Here is an 18076-nt window from a genome sequence, read left to right as displayed (position 1 = left end):
AGCTTTAACGCTCTAAGTAGTATACTCCTAGGCAGCTAATGAGTTGAGCTTTATTTATTTGTTGGTACAAATTTATTTACTTGTCAAACTTAAAAGAAAGAGTAATAAAAGTTAACTTTGGATCAACCTTTTAAAACTACTATTATGAACAGACCACTGGCACTCTATGCTTTATGTTAAACTTTGGAAGTCATTAATAGCACAACTTAAGAAACTTTGATGAAACAGTAAAAAAAATAAATTAGTAGAGTAAGTGAATAACTATTTATATATTTGAATACTTTTAAGATATATATCAATAAGCTTTGGCTTAAATGCCATTTAAAAGGGAAATAAAGATTTAGACTGGAGCTACAAGGTTTTATTGCAATGAGTTTTCGGTCGGGTGAGTTTTCCCAGAAACAGAAGATTGTGAACTTAGGCTACCTCACATTGTTTAACTAGATTTTATTTCTTGGTGGTTAAAGAAACTTTTAAGCTACATTGAAGATTGCCTAAGATTTGTAACTTTAATAAAACAGTAAAAAGTATATATTACTAGAGTAAATGAAAGTATTTAAATATTTGAATACTTTTAACCTATATTGGTTTTGTCTTGAAGTGATAAAGAAAGGTGAAAGCCTTAAAGGTTGTGGACTGAATATTTAGGGTTGTACTTTGATGAACAGTAGTAGAGAGTGCTACTATCAGATCAACAATTGAATTGTATTTTGTATCCTGTCTCTCTGTCTGTTCATCCAATCCAATTCAATCCCATCACATCTTTTTCTTCAATTCAATAAGATTAATTCACACCAATTAATTAACTATGACACCATCCTGATTCCTGTACTTTCCTGCTGCTACTCTTCTTTCCATCATTTTCCCCACTAATCCTATGTTTAATAAACTTAAATTCCTATAAAAAAATAATAAAAATATATATTAAGTTAAAAAGAGATGATTAGACAAAATTTACAAATGAAAAAAATATTGAAATAGTTACCAACTTAATAATCCTAGGAAAAATCACATGAACGATCATTTGAGTATGTATTTTACTAAAATAAGTGTTAATCAAAAGTTTTTAAATACACAACTTTCACCAACTAATATATATCTCTATAACGTTTACCGTGTTAATTAGCCTAAATTTTGAACTTTTTGTAATGAAAAACCAAGAATTTAGTAATGAAAAAATAAGAATCAATTTGCAAGACCGTTACGCATAATCATGACTTTAATAATCAATTAAAAAGTTAAGGTACTGCAAGAAATGAGAAAGAACTCTAAGATCACTCATTTTTTTACCCAATAACGGTAAACACTAAAAAGTTAATTTCTCTAATAAATTACCTTTCCTACACAATATATAAGCGCTACATCAAAAATTATCGTACGCATGTTAAAACTTATCCTACACATGTTGATCGAAAAGTATTCTACACGTATGTTTTTCTTACAAAAAAAGATAATCTACCTACACATACCAAAACAAATTATAGGTAGAAGGTGTGTATGTGTAAGTTGAAACTCTTATTATGTGTCGGTTGAATCTATGTACATTTATACAATGTACGTAGATGGTACACATACAAGTTTAGGCATAAGGTACATATGTGTAGGTTGATCAAAATACCTTGAAAATCCGTTATAGTACCATGCAAGAATATAAACATTTTCATATAAAAAGCTATATGATTGAAATATATAGTAGAATACGAAGGTGCCTACAATTGTGAACATGAGTATTATGATTTTTAGAAACAAATAATCTCATTACTGTGTGGATATCAATCTTCCAAAAATTAAGAACAGCAAAAATTATTGAATTTTTTGGGGTTCAACTATCTTTGTGTACGTTGTCAAAAAATTATAAAGTGAATTAATTATATAGAAGAGATAGGCAGATGTGGATTGTTTGGAAGACAAATGGTAGATTAGGGTACCAATTACCGGTACAAATGCCTCAAAAGTTTTAAGCATTGTTATAAAAAATAAATGGTTGAGATTTCTTGTTTTTCCTCTCATAATTGGTGATTCTTGTTTGAACCAATCTATATTTAAATATACACACATATATACACGCATACTTGAAAATTGGGTAAATATGGAAATAAACCAAGTTGGAGAAACAAATGTTGCAAAATGGCAAATTCAAAATGTATTATAAGGCGGTGTATGGGTGTGTATCATAGAAAAGGAAAGGAAGGAAAGAACTGAGAAGTATGGGTGTAGTTCATCTTTTGATCTTTCAAAGGGTAGCTCAAGATCATCATAGGTGGGTGGACTAAACATTGATTGAAGAGTTAGAAAGCATCAATTCATTCAACTCTGTTAAGGTTACAAATAATATTTACCAAGTGTTGTAAAACTCGTCCTAGGCGGTCGAGTACTCGGTGCCTAGGCGCTCTTCGGCACTTCACTGCACCGGTTTTCTTCTCCAAGGTCAAAAACTCAGAATCAGCCCTAGGCAGTCCAACTCGTCTTATCAAAATTTTAACTTTTATTAAAAAACTCCATTTCTCCAAGAGCCCACCACTGTTTTTTTTTCTTTTTCACGCTAAGACACAACATAATTTCTGTTCTAAACTCGCAACTACCATTATTATCATCCGATTCGAAGTTCTAAACTCGCAAATCTCTTATTTAAATACGATTGAGGTACATCTTTCATCAACTGATATATGTTCTGAACTAATATATACATGTTATTGATTGTTTTTGTATTTTTTTATTTGTATTTTGTATAATATTTAGTAAACTTTTCATATTTGACATATATATAATCTCCAAAAAATGAATTTCTTTATAAAATACCATGTCCAAGTACTCCCCTTGTGCACCCCGCCTATACCGAGTACTCGCAACTCCCTAGTCGACTACCCTGAAAGCGCCTAGCGACTTTTGCAACTTTGATATTTACAACTTATTGGGTAGAACACTGATAATTTTTACCTGAGATTGCTTTTGTTAAAAATGATTTAAGTTAATATTTTTTTTTCTAAAGGAAGCCTAATTTACACCTAATACACTAGTGTTCACTACGAACCCTCGACCTCTAATGAAGGGCACACCTCATAACACATCAAGATGCTATTAGGTTATATATTATTTGGTAAATGAGTTCAAATAGGTCAAAATATATTCTTAAGTGTTTAATTTGGGCTCATTAAATGGTTAATTGAATGGCTTTGAATATCTAAGGTAAGTACACATAATTATTTTATGTTTATTTTTTTTACAAGAAGTCACATCAAAATAGATTTTTTTATATAAGTAAATCATTGTATGTGACCATTGACCAATGTTTGTATAAGAGAACTAATGGCTTTAAGTAGCCATGTTACCATTCATTGGATTGAGAAGCAATCTTATTTTTGGAAGGGGATGTATAAACTATAAAGTACATGTTATATATCAAGTACTAAGTAAATTACCTGGTGAAATGTTGGTGACTTTTTTGGTCACACATAAATGCTTATATAATTTTGCAAGTAACCCAATGCTTAAATTATTAGTGTCATTTCAAGTTAGTTATCTTGTTATGAGTGGTCTCTAGTGAACCGATCCAGAATAAGCGACATGGACCGGTTAAGAAAGAAATTTGTGGCCCTAGCAACAATTCCATTAATATGACCAATTTTCTTTCTATAGGTACTAGTTCTCGTTTGGGCTCAATGAGGTTCGGTGTTTTCTTACAATGCAACGATAGGTCCGGTTTCCTTACCATGCAAAGATATATAGGTCCCGCTCAAGTTGAGTTGAATCCTTTGTTTTGGGGTGTTACCCCTTTAATTATTAGAAAAGAGGACCGTACAAGTGTGACATAAATATAAGTGTGACATAAATATAACCTTTTAGATATGTTGTGGTGTCTGAGTCGTGGGAGGCAAAACAGACGAGCAAAGACAAATGCAAGTGAAATATATGTGGAAGAAAGAGTATGACGAATGGATCTATATTATGTTTACTACTTACTAGGGGAAAGATCTCACTCACTAGCTTGTAGGCCATGTGTATAGTAAAAAAACTTAAATTAATTTAATATAAAGACTTAGAAATTTTCAAGCATGCCTCTTTTAGAATTTAATAAAGTCGAAGCTCACCCACCATGTCTTCATAAATTTTCTTATGCATGCCCATCATTGATTGACCATTCATATTATTAAAGATGTTGATTATTGGGAAATTCCAAAATTTTATTTGAACCGTACTTGAAAAACCTATATCTTGATTCTAGCCAAATCCGAATATGGGTTTCAAATGTTTGAATAGGTCTTAATTTCTCCTAAACGAGCTTTTAGTCATGTTTTTTTATCTATGAGTTTCTAATCGGCCTGATTATTTGAATTCAAGTTGTATAAATTTTACTTTCTATAAACACGCACATATATGTGTGTGTGTTAGTTATTAATATTACTTATTATATTCATCTTTTATAATTCGGGTGAATTCGAATCAACCTAAATTCAAACTTTCAACTTCGAATACGTTTTAAACTATTTAAGTTCAGTCTGTTTAAATTCGACTTCAACTTTAAAGTTGTCAACCTAAATAACCCGAAACGATAAAACACCCCAACAATACACGAAACACGGAGCACACCTAGTCCAACTCATATAACATTATTTTGTTCCTGTTACTAGAGTTATCTATGTAACTAGTTTGGCTTCCTATTTTCTTTAATGCAACTTATTTAATTTCATACTTTTCCTAATATTTAAATCAACAATCCAATCATAATTCATAGGTTATAAGACTGTATATAATGGGGCTACAAATCTAGGTGACAAGGGCGAGAACACCGCCCCTGGACTACATGTAGTCTATTTTTATCACGTGTCAAAATACGTCTCATTTTATACCCCTCCACTACACATAGCCGCCGGTGCATAACAAACAAACAAATAAACAAACATATATAAGTTTGGTTGATAACATTGTTATTAACAATAATAACTACAACTATATATATAATATAATAAAGTTGTGAAGATAAAAAAAGGGAGTAGGGTGCAGACTGAGACTGGGCAGACAAGATGGTGGAGAGGAGGGTGTTGCAATACATGGTCAAGAGAGAGTAGAGAAGAATCAATGAGTGAGCCAATGACAGATTGACACCTCACTGACGGAACAGTGTACCAGTGGTTCGAAGTTTTTGGGTGTTGGGTACGGAGGGAGTAAAACACAGCCCACTGTAACCCTCATGGCTCTCTCATGCTCCTACTACTAACTAAGTCAAGCATGCATTCACATTTGTTGGATATCAATGAACTCTTCATTGTCTTTTCCTTTTACCATTGGTTAATCATTTATTATACTAGGTAATACAATAATAATATTTATTATTATATAATGAAAATTTAGTTCCTTTAAAGAGCGTATTGAGACAGGAACAAGGTCGGTATCGATTTGATTCGTTATGTATTAGTTCATACCGTCAGTGGCGAAGCTAGGACTGAATCACCAGGGGGGAGCTCAAAATGTATACAAAATTTCACAAAAAAGGAGGGGCCGGGTTCAAATTTTCGGCCGAAAAAGGCTAAACTTACACTACGTATAAAAATTTTCGGCCGAAATGGGTAAATTTACACTACCGCGGACGAAAACAGGGGGGCGCGGCCACCCCGGGCATCAATGAAGCTTCGCCCTTGTGTACCGTATTAAAAACTTGTGGGGTTATTTGTACAACTTAATGAAATTTGAAAGTCATCGTGTATTAAAAAGTTGTATGGTTAATTATATAGTTAATGGGATTTATGGGTTTCCATATTAAAAGTTGTGGGTTAATTATGTTAAGGAATGAAAGTTTTGGAGTACCGTATGTAAATAGGGGGGTGTGTGTGTTTAATTGCGTTATTGATTGAACTTGAAGGCCATCAAAGGCTATCACGTTAAAAACTTGTGGGGTTAATTTTATAGTAATTAAAACTTTTAGGGTACAATATATAAATAGTTTGGCACGACATATAAAGTAATAAAACTATCACTAATTCAATATATACTATAGTATATTATATAATATGTATACTCTTAGAGCATTCCTAGTATAATCATAGTTGTGCCATAGCTCTCGGACAACTCAAATTTCAGCCTTGCGTGTAAAGAATCAAATAACTCAAATTCTGAGTTTAAGTGTCGATTGAATTCGAGGAATGTATATCGTGTTACGGTTTAGTTAACATAATAAATTGATATAAATGGTTAAAATAAATAAATACAAAATCACCGTTTTACTCCCAGACTCAACAATCAAAATAGAAGTCAAGTGTTATGTTGCAAAATATATTTAAAAATATACAGAAGTTGCCTAGGCAAAACTCAAACCTCATGTATGAAAATTGTGATTTACTCCAAGTTTAAAGAAAAGAGAAATTAAAAAAAAATGACCGTTTGACTAAACGTCAAAATATACACGGGGTTAGCGAAAAGTACAAAATGACATGATTCTTGAAACACAAAGCGTCGGTTGCAAAAAAAAACATCAAAAATGTAATGAGGTTGCGTAGTTGGCAAACCTCGTGTATGAAAATGACGCTTAACTCCAGGCTAAAAGAAACGATAAATTTAAGAATACAAGTTTACCGTTTATTTTGACTAAACGTCAAAATATAGATGGGGTTAGCGAAAAGTACAATAATTACATGATTCTTAAAACGTTAAGTGCTCGGTTGCAAAAAAAAAAAAAAACCCTCAAAAATGTAAAAACTCAAATATGAAAATAGCACTTAACAATGTATTATATGTTAGATAACAACACTTTGCTTTGAATGATGTGGGCCGGGAAATTAAATTGTTTGATTGTATGGGCCAAGACTCGGCTTAAATGCTAAGGACACGTGAAGTCAGAATGGGGCCAACAATTTATTTTTCAATGAGTTTGCGTATAGGAGATGCTAACAGCTAATGTTTCAGTTTTCTTTTGTTTAAATTTATTATTTTCTATATATTTTTTTCTTTTAATCTCGTCTCTTTTTAACCTGTTTCTGAGAGTTGGGCAAACCCGCTACGCCGTTTTCATCATTATTTATGATGAGAAGTTCATCCAAAAGTTAAAGACTTATATGAACCAATTTGATAAGGGTAAACAGGGCCGAAAGGTTCTGAAAGGCCCAACCTTAAGAATAGCATACTTTGAGCTTCACGTGGAATCACGGGGCCCATTACCATTCAACGAACATGTCACGACTATTCGGACCTTGTGCCCAAACTTTTATACATTTCATTTGATTTCTCTTGCATTTCGGTTGTGTTTATGTGTGTTGATCTAGAGTCGAATCCCTGACAGTTATGTTGATTAATTTATGTAGTAAACAAGCAAATAGTTCTTAGCATTTCTTTACTAAAATGGGCCTAAGTGAAGCCAAGCCTCCTAGCTCCTACAAAAAGTATTTGTGGGTAGAGGTGATACGAGCTTGTTTTATAGCAATAGTAATTAACCGTTGGTGTTTTTAATGTCAACCTATTTACACGTCTAGATAACATTTTTCCATGTTTACTAATAAATCGACTAATTAAACTCATCTTTTTATAATCAATTTGATCCCCCGATTGGATCGGCGGACCTGACTCGGAACCGGTTTCTATTCATACCCGATTCGCGAGTACGACCTGGTTTTCGGTTTCTCCTCGGAAGTGTACCCGGAACCAGACCCAACCCGGACTTGACCCTAACCCAAACCCGAAAAAACCTAGAAAACCCGGTCAAATACACGACTATACCCAGAACCAGTTCTTATTCGACCCGGCTTTGACTTTTGTTGACCATACCTAAAACTGATTCATACCCAGTTCTAATTCCTGAAATACCCGGTTTGTGGTTTGTACTCTAGGGTAGGGGCTCATAAGTCATAACATGAACAAGAACATCTTAAATTCTTAATGGGCTAAAGTTCCAATTTTGATGTCAAGGTTCTTTTTCTAATTTGATTATAAAAATTATTTCATGTTTTATTACATACACGTTATTAGTAGATTTTATTGAAGTTTAGCTCAGTTGGCATTGGAGAAGCGAAGATTAGGACTAAAGGCTATAAGATTTTAAGTTTGAATCTGATCATAACCAGATTTTATTATTGTGAGGCTTTGGGCAACGATTTTTTTTTTAATAACAGAAGCTGGTGACTTGAACTACCCACCACTATAACGTCACATTTTGCCATTAATACCCCATATAGTCTTCTATTGAAAAAAAAAAGTAGATTCCCTTAATTCATGGGTCTCACTTAGTTGTACAAATTAATTCATGGGTCTCATTTAAAAACCACTATTGTATTCCTACACATAAAAAATCTCTCTATTTTATTTAGTTAAAAAGTTTTAGACTATCATACTTATTTTATATTATACTATTTCTGTAAATAAAAAGGATATATCTAATTTAAGAAATAAATAAATAAATACACATTCGACAACAATATTTATTGTTTTCCTTATTCTTTTAAAATCGACTCCTTTGCTTGAAAGTAATTTTTTAAGTTAACTTATAATTTAACAAAATTATATCTATAGTAATAAGTCATAAGTCTACAATGAGTCATAAGTCATAACCAATTTGATTACACACTTTAGACATCTTGGATAGGAGCCAATTTTAAATTCCCCCCATAAATCTCTGGAAGTTGGTCCTCATCAATGTCTTTCATGAGTGTTGATTTCAACTGCTTGTTCTCAACAAACACAATCTGCGACATAGATAGATATTCGATCATACTCTTATCTCGGTAGTTTTTCGTATGGTAACGAATTCCATAACAAAAATTGTGACAAAAAACATGCGAAAGGGTACCTTTGCCTTTGTTTTTTCATCGATGAAGGGGTAAACCATCTTCCAAACGGTCATAAATACGTAAGGAACATGCACTATAAACAATTTCCCGAGCCTCTCTGGATAATAATCCTGTCATAAAGATGAATTTGTTAGATGATAAAATGATCGTCACATATTGACATGGTGTCTGATTCAACAGTTAGCAGACTCATATTTTAAAGTTTAAACAACTGGTTATACACAAGTGGGTTAAAAATAGGTCAACTCAAAACGAACATAACTTTTTTTTGAACGGCAACGGATCCTCCAAATGAGCTACTGGCTAAATTTACCACATCGGGACACACTCGTCTTTCAATCTGAGAAAACCCCTAAGGCCAACACCCGTGAACACTCGCCCGAATACACGACAATGCAGTGAGATAAATTAGTTCAGTTCAAGGATCCAATAGTGAAAGTCACCTACTCACAAGTCACATCAAACACCTACTCACAAGTCACATCATCAAACTAAATGATGTGTGTGTGTGGTGGTGGTGGTGGTGGTGGTGGGGTACATGAATCAAACCTGGGTCAAATGATGGGCGAGCATAACTTTTTATCAGTGTTATGAGACACATAAGATATGGGCAGAAATGTCAACAACGAGCCGGATGTTATTAAAAACGCAGATGGTTTTCTTAACAAATAATATTCTAAATTTCTTCTTAAAAGATTATTATTCTTATCTTTTACTTTTATCCGGCCTTCGGTGTATAGGTGATTCACATTTTATTTATTTTATGTGTATAGTTGGATCATCCATCAAGTATGTTTGATTGTTTGTTAGTCAGTAAACCTTTATGACCTCAGTTATAGCTACATAAATATAAATGCACTTCTAGGACGTAACCAACACTGCATCAATAGTCAATATTGATTACGACTATTTAGGACCTTAGGTATAACTCATTGTTAACTGTTAAGTCAATTATTATGATATAACTAATATAAATAATGGTGGAACCAAAGAGGGTCGAAAGGGTCCATCAATCCTTCTGCTACCGAATTTTATTAAAAAAATTGTACCGCAAGTTAGGCCTTTTAAATTGTCGACGTCGCTTAGAAGAAAGCGTACATATGTTTAGAGAGACATGAATTTTAATCGAGAAAGATGTTTATAGAAAAGATAAAATTCTATAAAATCTATGACAGATAATATTATTCTGCCAATGAATAGGAATAAGGGGCTAGCTAAACGTACCTCACCCCGTAATTTTTAATTTTTTTACCATGGCCAGTGAAATGTCAAATCACTCAAATCAATTATTATTATTATTATTATTAGTATTTTGTATGAAAAGGGGAGAATATTAGTGATCTGACAAGTTAAAGATGTACGACAGGTAAAACTTGAGGAAGTGAGGTACGTCTAACACGTTCTTAGAAATAAAAATAATACGATGTGTGCACACCTGCAAAATAGAGAGTGCGGCAAGATATCCACGTATGTCACTACATGTATAGCCCCATCCTTGAAGATCTCCAATAACCACAAACTTCTCTTGGCCTTGAGGAATCCTGATGTTGTGGTTCACATTTTAAATATTATTCGTTAGATGTTACAATGCTTCTTGATTTTAATATATAATTTGTATCCAAAAATGAATTAAAATCATACCTTGAACATAGTTTGTCCAGCCCAAACACCACAAAACCTGCATTTCAATTTCATTAAATTGAATATATAACTATTTATAAAATAAATAAATATATACTCGGGTATAAACCGCATAATAATGTTTATGATCATACGTTTGAACTCTTCGATACCGCCTTTTTTGTTGCAAAAATGTCTACCACCAAACACGACGGTGATTGGGCGGCCGATTTTATCAGATCCTTGCATAAACATTTTATTTTGTGCTATTTCGTTTTGGACATCAGATACTGGGATCGATCCGTTTGGAACAAATGTTTTTCTCCATTTTAGGTATTTGAGAAACATGGTACAAGCTTTGTCAATGTCTAGATCGCGTGCTCGAAGAAACCTTCTGATTGTCAAATCATCGTAATCCTAGAACACAAGAGTTAATTAAGAAAGTATTTCGATAGTACTTACTAAAATTTAATCGGATAATTTAGAAAGAACATGTAGCATTTTGTGTTATGTGTACGTATTATTACAATTATATCGTTTTTTTAAAACGACACAATACTTAGACCACGTGTAGTGGTACCATTTTGGAGGGGGGAAACGAGCCCAAAACACTAGGCACACCGCCCCTGGAGCATTTTGGTCTCATTTTGGAGGCTCTCGTTGTATACACAACGGTGTGGGGGTGACTTTGCCAATCAGGTTTATATCGACGTCACGTGTCACACAACACAACCGCCTAGGTGAGTAGGTGGTTAGTTACCACTAAGCGTGCTCTTATTAAAAAATTAGCATTAATTAATTTGGAATTTACTCTGATTTTAATTTAAGCAAATCTTATTCAAATATTTTTTAAATAAACAAATTTTACTACATTAAATGAATACATTAGGGCTTATACTTAACTTATTTAAGAAACATACCATAATGGTATTTCCCCCCGCATATATTATTATTATTATTACTATTACTATTAGTATTATTAGTTTTGATATAACTGTTGAACTTGATCCCCTCTGTTCTGCTTCATACATATTATTATTATTATTATTATTATTATTATTATTAGCTCTTTACATAGCTATTGAACTTTAATTCTCTTTCTTTTGCTCCATACATATGTACTTAGCTGAGGGTCTCTCTGGAAGCCACATTTTTATCCTTTTGGATAGAAGTACGGTGTGCCTACATCCCACCCTCCCCAGACCCTACTTATAGCTTTGTTGTGGGTGAGACTTCACTGGGTATGATTGATTGATTGATTAAAATTGATTAAAAACAAGTTTTTTTTCTTATATTTTTTGTAACGGTCAAATAAGGATGGAAAAAAATGATGTAAATGAACTTTTTGGTCCATATAAACCAACAGTCAATTAAGTGAATTATTCTTCCTGGAAATTAGTACCATGAATCAATTGTTTATGGCTGTATAATGGGACTTTAAATCTTTAACAAAACCATGTGATGTTTATTATTATTATTATACTAATCAATTGAACAACTTTTCAAACCGGTCTTGATTATGTCCTGATCACTGGCTACCCAAAACCATACACAATATTTTCGGAAAATTTTTAAAATGTCTCTTTTAACCGAACGGTTTAATCTAATTCTTGAAAAAAATTGGTCGAACTGATCAAATTTGATTGTGAGTTTCGAGAAAACGGACATTTTGGGAATTTTCCATAATAATATTATTGTTACAATCTTTAGAGAGAGAAAGATACCTTGGATGTAGGATCTTGTTTTTCAATTACATCTTTGATTTGAACAATTTTCTTGTGTTCTTCTTGACTGATTCCATCATTATTATTATTATTATTATTATTATCACATTCTGTTTGTTGATCCACCACTGTTTTCCCATCCATCTTCTTCACTTTTATTCTCTACACCTTAAACAGTAAAACACACACACACATACACTCTCTATCTCTATGTGTATATCTATATGAATCTATATATGGATCATCTCTGTGTGTGTGTTTGGGGGGGGGGGGGGGGGTAAGGTGGAGTTAATCCACAGATGAGACCGACTTAGTTACCACAAAAGTGTGTAAAGCTGGCCAACTAGAATTTAATTCTTGTTGCTGTAAATGTTGAGAAATTATACCAAATTTAAAGACAATGAGCAAGAAGGTGATGAGTGTGGGACCCACTAAGGCCTAACACATGACTTATCTGATGGGTCAGCTTCAAATAATAAAAATGAAAAATATGAATGCAATATATATCGCATTAGCTTTTAGTTCTTGTAATCTTGTATTAGTTTTTGTAATTTATTTGTCGTTCTAAGGGGGGACGGGGCACACGTGATGGATCACCCATCACGCGTGGTGACACTCTCCACACCGCCCCCGCCCCCGCCCCCTTGTCACGCGATAAAGAGGAGATTTGTGTGATGGCCATCACACAGTGGCGGATCTAGAACATAATTTTAGGGGTAGCAGATTTTTTTTTGTTGCGACGTGTTATTGAAAGAGGTTGTCGGCACAAGTTTTTTTACATATGGCAGGTCGATGCTTTTGGTTTTCAAACATGGGTGCGCCAACACGATTTTCAAACAGTGACTAATCGAGGAGAAGTAGAATAAAGAACATGTCGGTCTTTGATTCTTAGGGAAGAAAATATTGTGGTTTGTATATGGAAGCTAGTCAATTTCTAGATTTACAGACAATATAAACAAAATTAACGAAAGATATTTAATTGCTTATAATTATATATATAACTCAAACCATGAAGATAACGAATATTAATAAATTTAGTATTATTAGTGGCTTATAACTTGATGTGATACAACAAATGACGGTAATAAAATTAAATCAAATTTTTGTACTTGAAAACCAAATGTTAAAAGTTTCACTTATTAAAATTAACCATAGCCTTAAATTTGTCATTATCCTAATTTCCATGTAACGCTAAGATAATAAAACATAGTTAAAGATGATGAATAGATCCCAAATTCGTCTAAATACGATACTAAAGGTGTGTTTGAGATTTCTTAGTTCAACATCCTCATAACTTATCGACATAAGTCGTAAGTTAAAAAAGTGTAACTTATGATGTATTCCTAATTTTGCCAAACATCTTATGACTTATTTATAAAAATAAGCAATCTCAAACACCCCCTGAATATCTTTGGTTCAATTAGCATGCAATAAATTATTATAAAAAAAAATCCTCATTAATGAAAATCGTAATAGAGTAATATTTGTTTTTGTCTCTTTGGCAAAAATCACGAAGTAAGCAACTTTGATATCGAATTTTGATATGCTCTCTTATTCTTTTATATCACACGTATTCCACAACTGTACTCACATTTAATACGACTGGAATAAAATAAAATAAAATAAAATTAGGACCAAATTTCAAATATCAATTTCAAATCTTTAATATCTTAGCAATAAAAGTTGAAAGTCCAAACTATTGATTTGGACCCACTTTATCGACCAAATTTTAAGTCAATTAAGTGATCTTTTAAAGTTCATTAAATATTAATAAATAATATATGTGAAGTTTCTTGGTCTATGGAAAACTATATTTGATTTTGATTGTTGGGTTTTAAATCCTTTTAATCAACGAAATAGTACAAACGGTTGTGGTGCAATATTGAAGAATAATTTATTAAGCGTAGACTTAGATGACGTGTTAGAAATAATTTTTTTTGATATTATATCAATTTTTTAGTTATATTTACTTGTAAGTTAGTTTTTAGTTATGTATCTTATTTTTCATATTTTAATATTGACATATTTTATTTTAAAATTACTTCACAAGAATGTTACTAATGATATAATGAATATATAAAAAAGATTAGTTTGTATATTGATGTATTTAATTTTTATTATAATCATGTATAAAATAACAAGTTTTCTTATTATATATGATATTAAACTCTTAAGTTGCTTTCATTTTATTTTTTCATCCTTCTTAGGCTAAACCGCGTGTCTTTCAAGATGTTTCACTGTTCCTGTCCTCCCGAATCCATCTTCCCCAAAATCTTCTTTTTTCTCTTTATGATTTCCTTTCCGCCTGTTCTCTACACTTCGAAGCACTTCAAAGCTATTGAATGAAAATTTTTCAATTTGTTGAACACTTATTCTTCATCTTTTGGCACTCCCACCACCCTTATGCATTTTTGTCTCTTACGTATTTTCCTGAATTAACTCATACTCATGACTACAAACTCAAAAACTATATAAAAAAACATGTGTTATAATTATGTCTTGATACAACTTATCATGTACAAGTAAAAAAGTTATTTTACGCCTTCAATTCTAAGTTTTTGATGATTCCTTAGATAAGGTATTAGGTTGAGTCTCTTCCGTGATAAAATCATGCATGAGCCATGGGTTTTTACCATAGTGAGCCTTCGGGCGGTAGGTTTCCTCTGGAATTGGTGGCCAGTCGTCACCAGTGCTATCTGCGATTGTGGGCGAATGTGGTCTTTTGCCAATGGATGATGTACTCTGGTGGCTAGACTTTATTGATCGTTAAAAAAAACAAGAAGTCGACTAGACACGCACCTCTTTATTTCCGGTATTAATATAATAAGTTTTCAAGTGACATATTTGACCCCTTGAGGTTTAATTTATTAAAATTTTATAGCCACAAAGTTAGTTGGCAATTTATACCAATGACCCGTAACATTATTACTTTTATGACACATTTATTGAATTTCTATAAGATATCCCAGATAGATTTATATCAACATGTAATAAACTTTTATTTATCATTATAATATAAGATTTAAAATATGTAATATTATCATGTCTTGCCACACTATTATAAATGACCGACTGTTAAACTTATGCATCAAACACGTTACGAAAGTGTGTCCGACCTAAAAGTTCGGATATGCACCGTTAGATGGTTTTGACTAGTGGCAGATCAAGCAGATTCACTGTATTTAGATGTTCCAATTTCATATGACCGGATCACTGAATATAAAAGTTTTCAAGTCGATTCGGCGTTCGATCAAGTAAATTTCATCACATAATAACACAATATAGTAATACAAAAAATGTCAGTCGTTAGATGGTCCAACAAAAATAATAATGGTGGCTTGACAATACCTTTGAGGCTGTGAGTCATGGTTCATATGTTAGATGACCCATAACCCAACCCCCTTCTACACCTGTCTCACTTTTTAATTATTTATTATGATTATGTTGATTTGACAATATGTAGTTGCATCTACTAGTCATCCATTAATTAATATTATTAAAGGAACACACAATAATCACTTCTTGTATCATATACTGTTTTTGTTGTATATGTTAATGAGTAAATTACACGAATGATTCTTATGGTTTATTACAACATTACGTTAAACCCAAAATTTTTATTAATTAATCTTTTGGTCCAAACTAGGGGGTGTAAATGAGACAATTCGTTTGCAAGCTATTTGAGATTGGACAGGAAAATGAGCCCAAACGGCAAATAAAACTTGTTTAGTTCTCAAGCACGAGCTTGAGTCTTGTATGGAAAGATCATTTAGCTTAGGCTCGTTTAGAGTACTAGCCTCACACGAGATCGAGCGAGCCTATGCTCACTACGGGTTTCTCAAAGGTATAAACATAACTAGAAATGTATACAAAATAATTAGCATATGTATAATGAACGAGTCCGAGCTTGACGAAAACAACTAGCGAGTTGAGCTTGAGAATTAAAAAAATAGCTCGAAACAAGATGAGCTCAAGCATAGTCGATCTCAACCTCAACTCGGTTCATTTACACTTGCAGCCCAAACTGTTCAGTCATCCTTTTGGGTTATTTAATTGTTTTTTTAAGTATAATTTCATGACGATACTTGAATCCCGGCAATTCCTTACAGTGGAGGGCATGCTCACCGAATCTATCCAAACAGGCTTTTTTACAAATGGGGCATAATTCATCTGGAGGGAAAAGGGGAATCATAAGCCGGTATTTAAGGATGGCTCTGTATGGGATGTGCTTAGACATGCCGGGATCTCAGCCAAGAAAGAGGCACCTGTTAACTTTTTGACTGATCCGCGTGAGGGAAGATCTACTCTGCGTCCTGCGGATGTTCTTGTGTTTGGCTGGGCAGAGGGTAAGCATGCGTGTGTTGACCTCACTGGGGTGTCCCCGTTGGTGGGGCTGAGAGACAGTGGCTTCGTACCGGGACAGACGGTTTTGAGAGTGGAGTCTAGGAAGGTTGCTAAGCATGAGACATCGTGTTTGGAGAATCAGCACGTGTTCATTCCATTTGCCTTCGACACTTTTGGATCCCTAGCTCCCGAGGTGGTTCGCTTCTTGGAGCGGGTGCAGAAGGTGGTCCACAGTGACTCGCAGAGCCCGAGGAACCAAGGATTTATATTTAGTAGAATAGGCTTTGCGATTCAAAAGGGGATAGCGGCGCAGCTTGTTGCTCGCTTACCCATTATCCAGATGTAGTTCGGTTTGTGTTATATATAAAAGGATTTACGGGATTAAAAAAAGTATAATTTTACACACACAACAAAAGAAGTTGATAGGCATCCATTAGACCATTACAAAGACTAAAAGAAAGACAAATGAGAAAATATTTTAGACAATATGAGTAATTTATAAAAAAGTTATGATTAAGTTTATAATTATGGCTTATCACATGTGTACTTAACAATAAAGGTGAACGTAAAAAAAGAATCAAAAATAGTAATATGATGTTATTTTTGTGAATTAGGATTCTATTTTTATAAATGTAATGCTATCTATTTGATTCAGAAAATAACTTGTATATCTCAATTTCAATTTAAATGTGGGTTTGATTCACTTATGTCTTAAACTTTTTAGAGGCTTAAAACGAATTTAAAATCAAACTCCTTTTCATAACAAAAATATCTTTTTTAAAGATCCTAACACGTGAAAATATGATAGCACACACTTTATACAATTTTAAAATAGACACAATCACGTGTATGACGTGACGTATCAGTAAATTTTACTGAAAATAAAACTTTTAAAATATACTATTTTTTCTCTCGTTTTTTTAAAGGACGGTTTTATATTTTAAAACAAGAGACAACAAATCACTAATCATCAAAAACAACATATACAAGTAACTTACATGTTTGTGATATCGAATTTACACTAATTTTCCTAATTGATACCAAAATTTTACGCCCTTCAACTCACCTAAAGAAAAGTTAATATTTTAATCTCTTCCACCAGCACATGCCATTGAAAAATTTATCGTTTCTTGCTTTTCATAGGCATTATTACGTTACCCGATAAATTTGTTTGAATTATCTTGGCTCCTTGTTAAACTTGAAAATTAAATGAAGTTAAATCCTTAAATATGAAGCTCCTAAGGTTCAACTTATTTTGCTTAACAATGGAGTTGTTTATTTGACTATAATTGAAGTTGGTTGTAGGAGTAGTAGATCATAAATCTAGTTGGAAGGATTCAATTCAGCATTAAAGGTTATCTAATTATTGGTGTGAGAAAGTAATTGCCGTATGTATTGGGGATGAACGAAAAGATATCATGATGTGTTAATCATGATGTGTTAATCATGATGTGTGTTGTGGTGTAACATCAGGGCCGGCTCGGATATGGTAATGTAGGCGACCGGCTGGGGCACTTAATTTTCGGGGGCATAAATTTTTTTATGTATATATATTTTTATACAAAAAGTTTTTTACACAACCTAAATCATAACCAAGTAAGCACATCAAAAAATTTA

The 18076-nt window shown here is 32.9% G+C and overlaps 1 protein-coding gene across 1 annotated transcript; it reads right to left on the bottom strand.

The window, feature by feature from the left end:
- Positions 1-8472: 8472 nt before the first annotated feature.
- LOC143545650 (CRAL-TRIO domain-containing protein YKL091C-like) lies at positions 8473-12305 on the bottom strand. The gene is made up of 6 exons (XM_077037495.1): positions 12116-12305; positions 10547-10808; positions 10413-10449; positions 10207-10312; positions 8771-8881; positions 8473-8666 (listed from the first exon to the last, which is right to left on the bottom strand). The coding sequence occupies exons 1-6, from the start codon at positions 12257-12259 to the stop codon at positions 8550-8552; spliced, it is 777 nt and encodes a 258-aa protein (XP_076893610.1). The 5' UTR covers positions 12260-12305; the 3' UTR covers positions 8473-8549.
- Positions 12306-18076: the final 5771 nt, after the last annotated feature.

The sequence above is a fragment of the Bidens hawaiensis genome, unplaced genomic scaffold (assembly GCF_021521415.1).
Source record: "Bidens hawaiensis isolate Kalapana, Puna unplaced genomic scaffold, B.hawaiensis_p1.1 tig00013988_1, whole genome shotgun sequence".
In the NCBI taxonomy this organism is placed as follows: domain Eukaryota; kingdom Viridiplantae; phylum Streptophyta; class Magnoliopsida; order Asterales; family Asteraceae; genus Bidens; species Bidens hawaiensis.
The sequence above is the reverse complement of the archived record's forward strand: the minus strand, read 5'-3'. Positions and strand labels throughout refer to the sequence as shown.